The sequence below is a fragment of the Bufo bufo genome, chromosome 4, assembly GCF_905171765.1.
Source record: "Bufo bufo chromosome 4, aBufBuf1.1, whole genome shotgun sequence".
Taxonomy (NCBI): Eukaryota; Metazoa; Chordata; class Amphibia; order Anura; family Bufonidae; genus Bufo; species Bufo bufo.
The window spans coordinates 464,001,127-464,015,617 of NC_053392.1; the positions used below are offsets into that span (position 1 = coordinate 464,001,127).

Consider the following 14,491-nt stretch of genomic DNA (forward strand, 5'->3'; position numbering starts at 1 on the left):
TCGAGGAGCCAACATACTGTGCTCACGTGAGGACTGTGTGACACCGTCATGTCCTGCTGTAACATTTTATACGCACGTAGGACTCATTTTATGCTTTTCTCTTGCAGAATGTTTGAAGCGCACATCCAGGGATACAATGGAAATGATCCACTGGAACTATGGGACAGGTCAGTCATCAATGTAACCGCATTGACCAGAGAGTCTTAAGATGTGGCTTTAATAAAGAGTCACTATGCTTTCACACAACTTCATTTAATAGAGAATGGTGTAAATAGCAAATTTCTAAATCGCTTCATTTTTAAAATCTGCTTGCATCCACCTGGGGGGGGGGGGGAACAAACTGTAAAGTCATGGCCCCTAAGGGTCTCACTTCGACTTAATTTGCAGTCCACTTCCTGTTGTCATGCAAGATCCGTCCCTAGTAACAGACACAGAAGACGTCAGTTTAGGTCAGGGCATGTCACTGCTAGCTAGGCCTGATTAAAAGAACTGCTTCTACACTGCTTCAGAATTCACAGGGGCATCCTGCCTTTCTTTAAGTGTGATCTCTCCCTCCTTATCTGTTCTGTGAGAAACATGGCAGGAAGTAAGGGAAAGGACGTCATAGCAATACAGTACTGGCAAATTCTACAGAAGGGAGACATGCCCTGCTTGTAAGAGAAATGCATCTAGCTGTGCTGCTTAAACAGGGAATAATTAGGCTAAAAAGACATGTTCCTTCACGGTTATGACTGTACAAAGAAGCACAGCCATTATGCTAACATTTTTTTTTTTTGTTAAACTCTGGTATGCTTTAAGGGGGTCCACATTCTCATGATTGAGGGGGCCTAAGCGGTTGGACTCCTGCCAGTCAGACACCTATCAGTGTGTTCTATCTCTTTCTAGATATTTACTTTGGGCTGAAGAAACTCTTCCTCCAGAGGAGAAAAGGAACATTTTATGTTTGTTGGAACGTCTAGTTCGAAGCTTCATAGGAGACAAGAGATACTGCAATGATGAGCGATATCTGAAATACTGCCTGCGATTTGTAAGTTGCATGTTCACATTGTAGCCATTTGTTATGGCTTCCTGTAAGTCATGTATTTTAAGTAAAGAAGCACTCCAAGATGTTTCTTTGCCTATATAGCGCAGGATAGTTAATTATTATAGAATAAGATAGTCTTTTGTGTATGACTTGTGTATACCTGTTTTACTTGATGTGCAAGTTTTGAGTTGTCAGCCATCTTGATTCCTTCTCCCCTAGATTTATGGTTTTCCTAATTAACCATGTATTTCCCATCATGCCTGGCTTTGCAGTGAAAGAGGAGGAGTCGTCTCGCCACACAGCACCGCTCTGTGTCCTCTGAGGGTTGCCATGACAGATTAGTGACACAGAGCTGCTGTCCCCTCCACTGCACGGTCGCCATGTATTCCTGTGTGACACACTTGAGCCTGTCTGCTCTGTCATCTCTTGCCCCTGTCATGGAGTTGGCAGGGTGATCAGTGTGAAGCTACATCCCATAGAACTACACTGGAGAGTCAGCACACACAGATAGTAAAGGCAGTGTGAGTTCAGCAGGTTTATAGAACTGCAGCTAATCACTGTATAACCTCACCTACTATATATCTGCACTCCTGACCCTTTAGATACACATTAGAGCAAGGAGTCAGATTTGAGATCAGATGACCAGGTTCCCATAATGAAAAGGCTAAAAATATATGAATGCAACTGAGTTAGGGCTCATGCAGTTTTTATTCTTTTTTTTTCTGTTCTGGCTATCACTGCATAGACTTTTTAAATATTTTAATAGTTTGGACTTTTTGGACATGGCAATATGTAACATGTTTATTGTTTATATGTAAAATTGGGAAAGGGGGTGATTTATACTTAATATTTAGTTGGGTTTTTTTTTACACACACAGCAGCAGGGAGATTACCATGGAAGGCTTCAGTAGCGTCCTGGCTGCCATGGTAACCGACCGGAGCCCCAGGATTACACAGCTGGGGCTCCGATCAGAAGCTGCCACTGCCACCAATGAGGATGAGGGGAGGGGACCCTGTGGCCACTGCCTCCAATGATTTTAATACTTGGGAGGGGGGGGGGGGCGCACTGTGCCACCAATGTTTTTAATACTGGGGAGGAGGGGGGCAGGACGCACTGCGCCACCACTGATAGTTAACCTTTAATACAGGAGGCGTGCTGGCAGAATCGCATAGCCGGCACCCTGCCTCTAACAGGGAGCTGCGGTCAGCGGCAGTTAACCCCTCTGGTGCGGCACCTGAGGGGTTAACTGTGGCTGATCGCAGCTCCCTGTCAGAGAGGCAGGGTGCTGGCTATGTGATTCTGCCACCTCCTGTATTTGTATTAAAAGTTAACTTTCATTGCTGGCGCAGTGTGCCCGCCCCTCCTTCCCTCTCTCCTCATTGACAGCGGAGGCACAGGGGGTAGGTAGAGACTACTTCCTTCTCCCCTGTGCTGTTGAGATAATTGGAGCGCGCTCCAAGTTCTGTGATACTAGACTACGCAGCCCAGTATCGAAAAAATGGAAATCCCGGTATCGTATATCTATTGGGTATCGAAATTTCGATACCCAAAATAACCCTATGTCCTATTATTGTCCGCATAACAAACAAGGATAGGACTGTTCTATTAGGAGCCAGTTGTTCCGTTCCGCTAAACACTGAATACACACGGATGTCATCCGTATTTTTGCAGACTGCAAAATACATACGGTCGTGTGCATGAGCCCTTAGGGTGAGATAAATTAAACAGCTAGAATACTGATAGTTAGTAATGTATGTGATTTAAAAAACAAAACAAAACATTGCTTCTTTAAGACTGATTTCAAGTGACAACAAAACAACTCTTGTCCTTATAGGCTGAAATGATCGATGAGCCTACGCAGTTCTTCGAGTACCTGTACAGCCAAGGCATAGGTAACAACTCTGCTGTCCTGCATGTTATCTGGGCTCAGCAGCTGGAAGCTAAGGGTGACCTTCACAGTGCGAGTCTACTCTTCAATAAAGCTTTTGAAAATAAGGCAGAACCAAAGGATCTCTTGGATCACCACTACAGGTGAGGTCATGGTATTTTGCAGTTATAAGAGGATATGCTAGATTCCTAATAAGATGGGGAAGACATTCCTGAAATGTAACACTTTTTAAAGAAGTTGTGCCAAGTATGAAAGTTATCCCATATCCACAAAATAATGGATCACTAACTAATCTGTGGAATCCCATGTTTCCAGTCTAAGTACAGTACTATTTCAATCATTCCCATCGGGAATGAATGGAGTGGCAGGGCATATGCTTAGACAGGAACATGAGACCATTAGTCATCCCCTTTCCTGGGGATAGGAGATAACTTAAACATTTGGCACAACCCCTTTAAGAATGGTATTTAACAACTTATTAAAGGGGTTATCCGGGACTGTAAAACTGATTTACTATATTTCGGGTAGGTCATCAATATAATGTTGGTGGGGCTTCTACTCCAAGCATCCCCAATCTTTCATCTGATTGAACAGGCTGCTGTGCTCTGGAACAGCACAGTTCTGTTCAACAGGTAGTGGCTGTGAATGGTACTGCAGCGCTGCGCCCATTTCAGTGGGTAAGGGCATCGCAGCAGTACCATTTACGGCCACTAGCCAGTGTCGCCAGCATGCTGTTACAGTTTCTAAAGAGGATGCTGTAGTTCAGAACAGCACAACTTTGTATATGAACTAGTGGCTGTGAGTGGTACTGCAGCTCTGTGCTCTTTCACTTGTCTACTTTCTGATGGGACTGCTGTGCAGTGGAACAAACTGCTGACTCTTGGTACCCCCACCAATCTCAGATTAGTTACCTATCCTGAGAATAAATAATCAGTGTTAGTGCTGGAAAACCCCTAAAAAGTGGTCCTCCGGTCAAAATGTGAGGATTGGGGAATGCTAATATCTATACTGAAAGTGGAATACCTCTTACATGGTAATAGAGCGAGTTCTGATGATGGTGCAACATTTAAGCACCACCATCATTACAGGTGCCTATGAAGGGTTAAAATAGTGGTGGTGGGGGGGGGGAACCCGTGTTCCACGTTGCACACTTCTTCTACATTTAATTCTACGGAACTGCTGGAGATAGTCTCGCGCTGGTACTCTGCTAACTCCGGCAGTCCCATAGCATATATATATTTCGTAAAATAAATGCGGTATCCAATCGTAATTTTATTTTTATTTTTTTTACATTTAACTCTGTTACTGAAAGATGAGTAAAGTTAAATTACTGTATAATCTAGGTTTATTTTATGTAAACTGTCAAATGGTGAATATGCCCTTTAAAGCAGCCCTAAAATGCAAGCTGATGCTTTTCTGGACTTCTTGGAATAATTTTGACCTTCTGCAGCTAGGTTCTAGATCATTATTCGTCATTCATTATGCCCCGTCTACATTGTTAATGGTGTTTTTACTTTTGTTCTTCTAAATTCTCCTCCAGAGCGTTTCAGATGAGGGTTTCTCAAAATCATCGACATGACCAAGGTAAGGTGCCCATATGTGAACAAAGAATTAGGCCATATTGGTTATTGGATATTGGTTTACCCTTTCTGTCTTTTACAAAATCAGTCGTTAACATGGGTAAACTGTGAGGCGAGTCAACAGTTTTTTCTTCGACCAACTGTAATCATGGTATAAAAGTATCACTTATAACTAATGTACAATGTATATTTATGCAAATGTATAAAAGATTCTGGTACAATTCTCTATTCACGTGCATATTGTGAAGATTAGTTCTGCAGTAAAATCGCCATTATCCCTAGTTTATTCTACATGTGATGTCTGCTGATGTTCAGTTCCTTTACTGTGCTGCCATCTCAGCGGGAGTGTGACTCTTAAAGGGGTGGACCCACTTCTAAAAATATTTGCCTATTGGTTGTGTGACCTACATCTGTAAATCCTATCTCGCCCTTTCCGAGCAGCAGAAAGTCCCTATCTGTGGGCTATGTATGTAAGCACCTGCACTCTTTGCCCGCTGTGTCCATAGGGGGCAAGGTGGTGGCGGTGACGTGATCTCTTCTGTGCCTGGACCAAACATGTTCATTTTAATGTTTAACGCATGTGCACAAGACGATCTGTTCAGGGACAGCTCAGAGAGTGGTAATGCATGTGAATCACATCACTTGCGCTCTACGAATGCTGCGGTTGAGGAGTATGTCAAACAGCAAATAGATTACCGTAAGCGGGTTGGTCAATTTCTAAAAATATTTGCTAATCACTCCTGAAGGGCTATTGCTTTTTTAAAATAGTGAGCAAATGGTTTCAATGAAGTAAGATTAGTCGCTTAGTAATGTGTTGTCTGTAGCTGAAATGTCTGTCAGTCTCTGGTTTGTGACAACCTATTGTTCAAAATAAGGGATATCTCCACGCTTTCTTAACCTGAAGCACACAATGTCACATTACATGCCTCCTCTCTGTTTCACACAGTGTGTTTCTTATGCTGGGCTGCAGATTGTGCAGGGAGCACCAGAACAGCAGAGCTGTGTTGTGTTTTAGGGCAGGGAGGAATTGCTGCACTGCCATACATTTTATAATAGATGCAGGCAGGAAGCTATAAATGCAGGCAATGTCTGTGAGGGGTAGAGGAATCATGGTAACTGTACTACTTTACATGATAACCCTGCCCAGTGCAAACCCTAGCAGCATCAAAACAAAGGTGCAACACAGATCTGGACAAAATGAGAAATGACTGCTTCTGAGCTCATGAATGTGAATGCTCCTCCAATTGGTGCGCATACACACTCGTGAAGGTACTTTCCAGTGTTTTTTATTTTTATTTTGTAAGCTTGGAATACTCCTATAATGTAAAAAAATGGCAAGATATATATGCATGGAAAATTACCTTGTGTAATATACAGTGGTATGATCTTCAAAAAAGATCAGCCACGTCCTACAAATTATAAGATGTGTGTTATCCACTAGGTTTCTACTAATTTCTATAGGTAACTCTGTGCAGCCTCTAAGGGATTCCAGGATTGTAAATCAGATGGCGCCAGCATCAGAAGTTGACCCCTTGTCACTTAGCAAATGTCAGGTGAGTATTCTGTAACAATCTGCAATATCTGTTTCTTGCTTTAGTTATTTCTAGTGATGTCTAGTGGGTCAGTATTAATCTAAAAATGCTAGAATGCTTGGAAACTAATCTGCAGTTATTATGGGTTGACTGTGCTGTTGGTTATGATCTTTTCTCTATATTTCCTATTTCATTTACCTGTCTTTGAAAGCTCTACGGCCATGATTAGGTATAAATACAGCTGCAGTAAAATTCCTTTACTTCCTGCATTAATAGACCCGCACATGGTTATCTGATGATAATATAACATGCAATAAGATTTACTCATAAGGTCTGAAAACTCAACCCCATTTCCCCCAACTAACATGCATGTTTGACATAATGGATATTTTCCAGAAAATAATTGACTCTACTCATGATAAAGGTCATGCCCATCTTCACAGCCAATTACAGTATTTTTATTCTTCTAATGCATATAAAATATAAAAGAGGTATTCACTTAATCTTAGATGGTTATGTCATAATCACAGGTTAAGCCATAAATGTGTGATAGGTGCAGGTCTGGGACCTGCACCTATATCTGGAATGTGGGTCCTGCATCCTGCCTGGGTCTATGACTGCTATGAATGGAGAGAAGACCATGGATGTGCAGCTCTCTCCATTCACATCTGTTAGAACTCCAGTAGAAGTGGAACCAGGCAGTACAGGGAGCTCGGGCACCACTGTTCTGGAGATAGATGCGGGTCACATCTCTTGGAACAACGCCTATTCCTCATCCTGTGCATATGGCATAAATGTCAAAGATGGGTATACTTCTTTATAAATGCTCTTAGTTTAACAATTTTGCTGTCCGGGCTATTTGTTTTTTGTTCTTTCAATTTTTGCGCTTGGCACTGCCACTTTGTCAAAATGCCACCCAGCAGTTTACACACCAGACATGGAATTTTGCGTCCGTGTATTGTTTTAATTTAAAATGTATTAAAAGTTGATGTGTGATCAAAGCAGAAAGTTAAATGTATGTACACATGCAGAGTTCATGCAACCACTTAGACCTACTTTTACATTTAGAATTTAGCATATTATAATTTTTTTTATTTTTTTCAGTTTTACACTTTTTACACCTGTCATGGAGCTGCTCTGATGGCTCGATGCAGCCCTTATCTCCTCAGTGCACTGAAGACCTAATTTACATATAATTTTTTATCAGAAACGACACAACAGAGGGACATAAATATAAATTTAACTCAGCAGGGTCACCCTTACCAGAGTGTCAGACTTCTGACTCCATGGTACCCTACTTCATGCTCACCTACCAAATGTATGTTAGTAAGACGTAGAGCAGACCACCTGAACAGGAGCTGTAGACAAAAACCATAGGACATGAGTCAGACTGGATTGCCGTTTTTTTTTTTGTTATAGATGCAGTGGAACAATACAAAATGCTTCAGAAGATGGGGATAGTCTTTATTTTCTACAATAGTGTTCTTGTTGTTGTGTGTGTTTTTTTTCTCTTTAAATTCACAGTATGCTACTGGTGTAATGAATTCTACTAAATGTTTTATTCCTCTTTTTGCTATCACGTTAATAAATTCTGCACCATTCAGGTCTCTGCAGGTTTTCAGAATCCAGCTGTAAAAGAATGTGAAGTGCCCGTTAGTAGAGAGGAGTCCAATGTGTAAGTGTCCCATTCAGTGTCAACAGAAACCAATTGAGAATATTAAGAAGCTAAATCCCTACAGTACATGCACTGTGGCCTACGTTTCGTAAATGACAGTTGTTGCTCAGAGTCATTACTTTTAACAAGGAATTTTAACCCTGAATCCTATTAATATCAATGGCTCCAAGTTGAAGCTGGTATGTCGGCTTGTCTATACTGCTGTATCTGCAGGAAGCACGTTATAGAGGAGGAGTGCTGGATTGTCTTGTGGATTTGACTTTTGTAAAATAATACTGGATAATGGTGTCGTTAAACCAGTAAATATTTGCGCACACAGTATGTAACCTGTCTGCTCCAAATAGCCAGTTGGGAAATTAGGCACTTGGCACAACAGTGAGCTTAAAGAGGACCTTTCACCTTGAAAAACATTGTGAACTAAGTATGTTGCCATGGAGAGCGGCGCCCGGGGATCTCATTGCACTTACTATTATCCCTGGGCGCCGCTCCGTTCTCCCGTTATCCCCTCCGGTATCTTTACTCACTAAGTTATAGTAGGCGGTGTCTGCCCTTGTCCTGTGGGCGTCTCCTTCTCCTAGGCTGCAGCGCTGGCCAATCGCAGCACACAGCTCACAGCCTGGGAGAAAAAAACCTCCCAGGCTGTGAGCTGTGCGCTGCGATTGGCCAGCGCTGCACCCTAGGAGAAGGAGACGCCCACAGGACAAGGGCAGACACCGCCTACTATAACTTAGTGAGTAAAGATACCGGAGGGGATAACGGGAGAACGGAGCGGCGCCCAGGGATAATAGTAAGTGCAATGAGATCCCCGGGCGCCGCTCTCCATGGCAACATACTTAGTTCACAATGTTTTTCAAGGTGAAAGGTCCTCTTTAAAGGGGCTCTCACTTCTAGGAAGTGTGGTGTGAACAGGTCTACAGCATGCCACTGGTCCTAGACGTAGGGCTCTTATTGCAAGCAACACACTGTGGATGGCATGAGCCAGACTTTGAGAACTATTGCTATATGATATATTGTTTCATTCTAAATTTGAGTGGTAGATGTAAAAAAGGGGTAACTAATTACTATGCCAGATGTTCGCTTCATATATGACCGGGCATTCTTACTCATAAGCAGCAGAGTCATACCTGCTGTAGTGCAGGCCTGCTAGTAAGAATAGACACACTAAGGCCTCATGCACACAACCGTATGTTCAGTCCGCATCCTGTCTGCATTTTTTGTGCATTGGATGCGGACCCGTTCATTTTAATGGGGCCGCAAAAGATGCAGACAGCACACAATGTGCTGTCCGCATCCGTATGTCCATTCCGCAGTCTCAAAAAAAATTCTACACTTAAAAAAGAAATGGCAGCATGCACTTGGCCGGTATCTGTGTTTTGCGTCGTATCCGTGATTTGCGGAACGCAAAACGGATTCGGTCATGTGCATGAGGCCTAAAAGGTAATGAACACATTTGGTGACTATTCTGAGAATTATTTTTATTATTTCTTTCTTTATTTATTTTTTAATTCCATTTAAATTTATTTTGTGTAGTCTTGTATGTAATTGTAAAATAAACTGCTTAACAGTATAAGGGTGCATTCACATGACCGTAATTCAATGTCCGCATCTGTTGTTCCGTTCCACGGCCCCGCAAAAAACATAGAGCATGTCCTATTCTTGTCTGCAATCGCGGACAAACATGGGCATTTTCTATGTAGCGCTGGCCATGTGCAGTCCGCAAAAAGGCGAACGCACATGACCGGTATCCGTGCTTTGGGGATCCGCAATTTGCAGATGGCAAAACACAGCGCGGTCGTGTGAATGCCCCCTAATAGTGTATAGTTTAATAATTTTATTTATTTTTGCAGGAACAAATATGTAACTATTTCCAAGTCCGCTGTGGTACCTCAGCCTGCTGGATCTTCAAATGCAGAAATGAAACAAGTTCCAATGTACTGTAAGGACAAACTTGTCTGTGGGGATTCTGAGATGTCACTTGAAGAGTATAGGGCAATCGTCTACAGAAAGAAACAGGAGCAGCGGAAAAAGATGCAACAGAGAGGTAATCTTCTCTAGAGAGCTTCATTTCCTTCATTCATGTCTAATGTTGAAGATTATTTTATCTTTTGCAACTGATGGATGGTCAGAAATGTTTAATTAACTTGGACAACCCCTTTTAAAGTCTATAATGAATTGTGAAATTCCAAAACAGAGCATATTATTAACGCCATATTTTTGCAGAGCATTTTTACTTTATTTTTTTTTTTTTTTTTTTTTTTTTTTTTATATAATGCAGGCATCTATATAGGTAAAACACGCCTGCTTATATTATATAGGATAAAGAAATGCTAAAACAAAGCTGGTGTTTTAATGACCACAAAACAGAAGAATGTAAAACATACAAAGTGCGTGTAGATTTAGAATGGGTCATCAATATCAGATTGGTGTCTGACACACAACACCCCACTGATCAATTCTCCAATAACAAAGTGGACGGAGCTGAAAGCTCGGCACAGCCACTACTGTCTGCTTCCAGCTCTGTTCACTATGTTATTGCCCGTGGCTGTTGAGGAAGCTGAGGAGTGGGGTGCTGGTTGTCAGACACCAGTCTGATATTGATGACCCATCCTGAAGACAGGCTGTCATTATCTAGAACCCAGAAAATACTTATAATTTTCAAATGGTCTAAGCTAATCGTAGACGTCTACTATGCCCCTGCGATTGACATTCAAGTAGCCAAAAACGTAAGATTGAATTTTGAGTGTGCTTAGGGTTGTTTGGGATGTATTCATGCAGTACTGCTTCCCAAGGGGATTTATGGAGGAAGTTGTGAGTCTCGGGTATTTCATGGAGTCTTTATGTATTTATTATCAGAGGAAGAAGAGAAGAAATACATGAAGGATAAAGAAGAAGCAGCTCTCCATGAACATATGCTAAAACAGAAGATGGAACAACTAAGCAACCTGCTAAATGTACATGTACCCACAAGTCAGGGCTGTCCAGAACAGAGTACAACTGTAAGCTCAGTTGATATTTCCTATTAAGTAAATATTGCCACCTGTGCCTACCTTTTTTGTTATCGGATTCAGTTCATAGTTACTGTACTTCAAAATTAATTTCTTATTTTGAATGAAAGGGTTGTCCGCTGTAGACCATGCCTTTTTGTTAGAAGGGTCACCAAACGAAAAGTCCCTAACTATCATTAGTAATGTAGGTGAACTTAGCAATAGGTGTTCAAATAGCCTTACAACTCTACCCCAGTTTTGAGGAGGGATGAAGTGGGGACCAACAAACAAGTCATGGATGTGATGTTCAGGTGTCCAAATACTTTAGAACATGTAGTGTCATTGTAGAAACTCTTTTAGAATTTAGAAGCTGTGATTTCTAGCAGAAGAGCCAGTTGTCGTTTCTTCCAACCTTGCTCCCTGTCTGTGTCATTGTATACCACATTTATTAGTTAAAAATTAATAATTTCCAAAAACTTCTAATGTTATACTTCCTCTTTATTTCTATAAATCGTATTTGGGTTGTCTAAGGAGAGCTGAAAGGAGCCTCTTGTACCCTGCTTGGTGCCACTGTGAATAGAATGCTGGCTGCAAATGTGGGGCTCACTCCATTCACCTCTGTGAATACAGATACAATACAGCCGAGAACTTGTTTGTTTTTTACAGATTGTATATTTTCATAACACTATTTTATTATATTACTTAAAGATGCTGCCTGCTCCACATCCTAATATGATGGCACCTTTGGGATTAGGTGCTCCAATTCTTCCAGCTCAAGCCGTTTCAAGTTTTTATCAAGCTCCCATGTCTGCGACAGTCAATGAGTTGGCTGCTTCTTCACAAACCTCACCATATCTTGGAATTACCTTGAGCAGTGGTCAAACCAACACTGCTCCTGTTGGACACCAGCTATCAATGCTTTCTGCTCCATGTCATGTCATGCCTCAAAGACCTGATCCAGTATCCCAGCAGACTACGTATGTAGCATTGGCTGACAGCACGTTTACGAAGAAAGCCGCACTCCTTGAGAGGTCAGCTTCTACCATTTATGAGGCACCTAAACCTTTGTAAGTTTCGCTTCGTGTTAAATTAATATTCAAGGATTACTGGTTTACTCTTATATTTTGCTGAATTCATTTGTTGACTATTTTATTTTTTTAAATGTAGGGGTCCTAATTCCAGTGCCCTAATGGGAAAATTGCACCCCGTGGTAAGAGAAGGTAAGTTTTGCCTCCTATGTACTCCATTTCATTTAGTGACACAGCCGTTGAATGTCTCCTAAAAGGCACACAGTTTGTTCTTTTTGCCTGTTAGTTAATAAATTCCTATGAAATGTTAGCATATAACAGTTTTCCTGCTTGCTTTTATTTATTATGTTTTAGACCATCTAGTATTTTTTTCTAATAAAGTATTATACATTTATTTATCTTATAGCTACTGTGATGGGAAACTCATCTGGTATAGCCAATACATCACATGTTACTCCTAATACATCACTAGGATTTGTGCAAGCAACACCATCCAAAGTTCTTCCGTCACCCACAGTCAACACAAAGGAAGCACTAGGTAAGTGATACTGGAATGTGTTAGTCTATGAAATGTTTGCGGACTTAGAGGAGCTATGCAAGACCTAACCAAAGTAAAGGGGATTTTTGTCTTGCCAGTAAAATCTCTCTCTCACTGAGTTCATTGAGGGACACGGGGCTGTGGGTGTAGCTGCTGCTGAAAGGAGGTGGAGACTAAAGCAAAAAATGCTAGCCTCTACCACCAGTTCTACACCCTCCTCCAGCCACTGGGCTCATCAGTTTTTATACAAGCAGTAGGATCAGCCAGGAGAAGCTAACAAGGAAAACAAGCTTGAGATGTATCAGAACCTAGAGCAGTGGTGGCGAACCTATGGCTTGGGTGCCAGAGAGTTGCACTCGGAGCCCTCTCTGAGGGCACCTACCTGCATCCTGGCAAGTCTATGGTGTACCAATATGCCTTAGACTTTTTCCTGCCATTTATCAGCACAGGGTGCGCTATGACTAGCACAGTGCATTGAATGTAGGCTGGCTATTATAGCTAAATGATAAAGTACATGGAAGTTATACTGTACTGGTATTCAGGTTAAATTGCCATGTTGGCACTTTGCAATAAATAAGTGGGTTTTGGGTTAGTTTGGGCACTCGGTCTCTAAAAGGTTCGCCATCACTGTCCTAGAGGGTAAAAAACAACCCAGCCAGAAAATAAACAATGGAATACCCACTAAAAAGGAATATACAACCTACAACTGACTGGCAGCTGTGTTCTCCAGTGAACCTGGCGAGAGATTTTACAGGGTTCTGAAAAAAACATGAAAGAAAATCACAGCGAGACGCCTAGTTTACTGCGGTCTGCAGCACCTTGTGACCCAGAGAAGCATCTGAGGTTAGTGAAATTGAAGGCCTCACCAGGTAGGCCACAGATATGGCCAGCCAGTTCCATTGGACAATTGCAGCCTTAGGGGCTATCGGGCCCTTGGGAGGGCCAGAAGAACAAAGAATTTGAGCAACAGAAGGAAGATGTTAGAGACAAATTTATTCAAAGAGCCTTGACAACATCCAGATCACCAGATGGTGGAGGGATGGGTCAGAGAAGGACAGAAAGAAGGAAGAATAATGTCCCCATTCAAATGAAAAGAGGAAAGAACTTTGGGCAAGAAGGAAGGCACAGGACAAAGCACCTCTTTATCCTGATGAAGAATTGAGAAAGGAGATTCACAAAGAGCACCAATTTAGACAACTGTCTGAAAGAGGTGATGGCCATCAAGAAGGCCCCTTTCTAGGAGAGAAGATGAAGAGCATTTTCAATGAGGGGGCCTCCTCTTCTCTTGCTCATATCTATTTGGCTCAATATTCTCTCCAAGGTTACCAGTGGAAAGAGTACCCACTTGCCCCAAAACATGACTTTTTGGCCTTGTCCTTCCAAGAGGTTAGGCTCTGTTTCTAGTCCTTTTGGCACTTCTCCACACAAACCCTTGTATGAATCTGAACTGCCCTCTGGCCTTGTAACTGCACCTCATGTTTTTATGAAGGTCCTTGCCCTCGTCATGGCAATTCATCAGACAAGTGGGATCTCGCTTCTTGCTTACCAAGACGACCTCTAATTTCCATAGTCTAGACATTCTCTGTGTAACTCTGGCTGCTGAGTCTCTTCAGTTAAAGGGGTTGTATGCTTTTTTGTATTGATGACCTATCATCAGGATAGGTCATCAATATCAGATTTAACTGAACAGTACAGAGACATCCCAATAAAGTGAATGGGGACGGATGAGCTGTAATTACACCTGCTCACCGCTGTGTAAAAAAAATTAAAATTATATATATATTTAGAAACGTGGGTGCAGTTGTAAAGAATACACAGTCACAAGCAGGTGTTTCAATAGAGTAGTTTTATATAGTTGGATACAACTTTTAGAAAGCCATGTACCGGTATATGACAAATGATTTACATATTGTGCATAGACTTTGTATGCACCATTTTTTTAATCAGTAATATTTTTGCCTGCAGGTTTCATAATGGACATTTTCCAGACATCTACTCTCCCCGAAGATGAAGAGGATGACCATATGTTTGAAGCTGCTGATCCAAGCAAGCTCGATATTGAGTCTTTGTGTCGAAATGACAGTAAGTATTAGGACAATTTTTAAGGAATGAACTTCCCAGGATACATAGACGGCAGCATGTATATTATCGGTAGAGATCCTACAGTTCGATCAGCACGTTATGGTAACCTACATGAGCATTGCATTAACACAATACAACCTGTCCATCCTACATACTGAT

At 41.7% G+C, this 14,491-nt stretch overlaps 1 protein-coding gene across 1 annotated transcript in view; it reads left to right on the plus strand.

The window, feature by feature from the left end:
* Positions 1-14,491, plus strand: part of BUB1 (BUB1 mitotic checkpoint serine/threonine kinase) — a 44,627-nt gene that overhangs the window by 2,615 nt on the left and 27,521 nt on the right. Inside the window, exons 2-13 of the mRNA XM_040427336.1 lie at positions 108-167; positions 886-1,027; positions 2,860-3,056; positions 4,454-4,497; positions 5,955-6,046; positions 7,630-7,700; positions 9,548-9,741; positions 10,554-10,696; positions 11,393-11,751; positions 11,852-11,904; positions 12,119-12,250; positions 14,216-14,332. Coding sequence (XP_040283270.1) covers positions 108-167; positions 886-1,027; positions 2,860-3,056; positions 4,454-4,497; positions 5,955-6,046; positions 7,630-7,700; positions 9,548-9,741; positions 10,554-10,696; positions 11,393-11,751; positions 11,852-11,904; positions 12,119-12,250; positions 14,216-14,332 — 1,604 coding nt within the window. The remainder of the gene's footprint in view (positions 1-107; positions 168-885; positions 1,028-2,859; positions 3,057-4,453; positions 4,498-5,954; positions 6,047-7,629; positions 7,701-9,547; positions 9,742-10,553; positions 10,697-11,392; positions 11,752-11,851; positions 11,905-12,118; positions 12,251-14,215; positions 14,333-14,491) is intronic.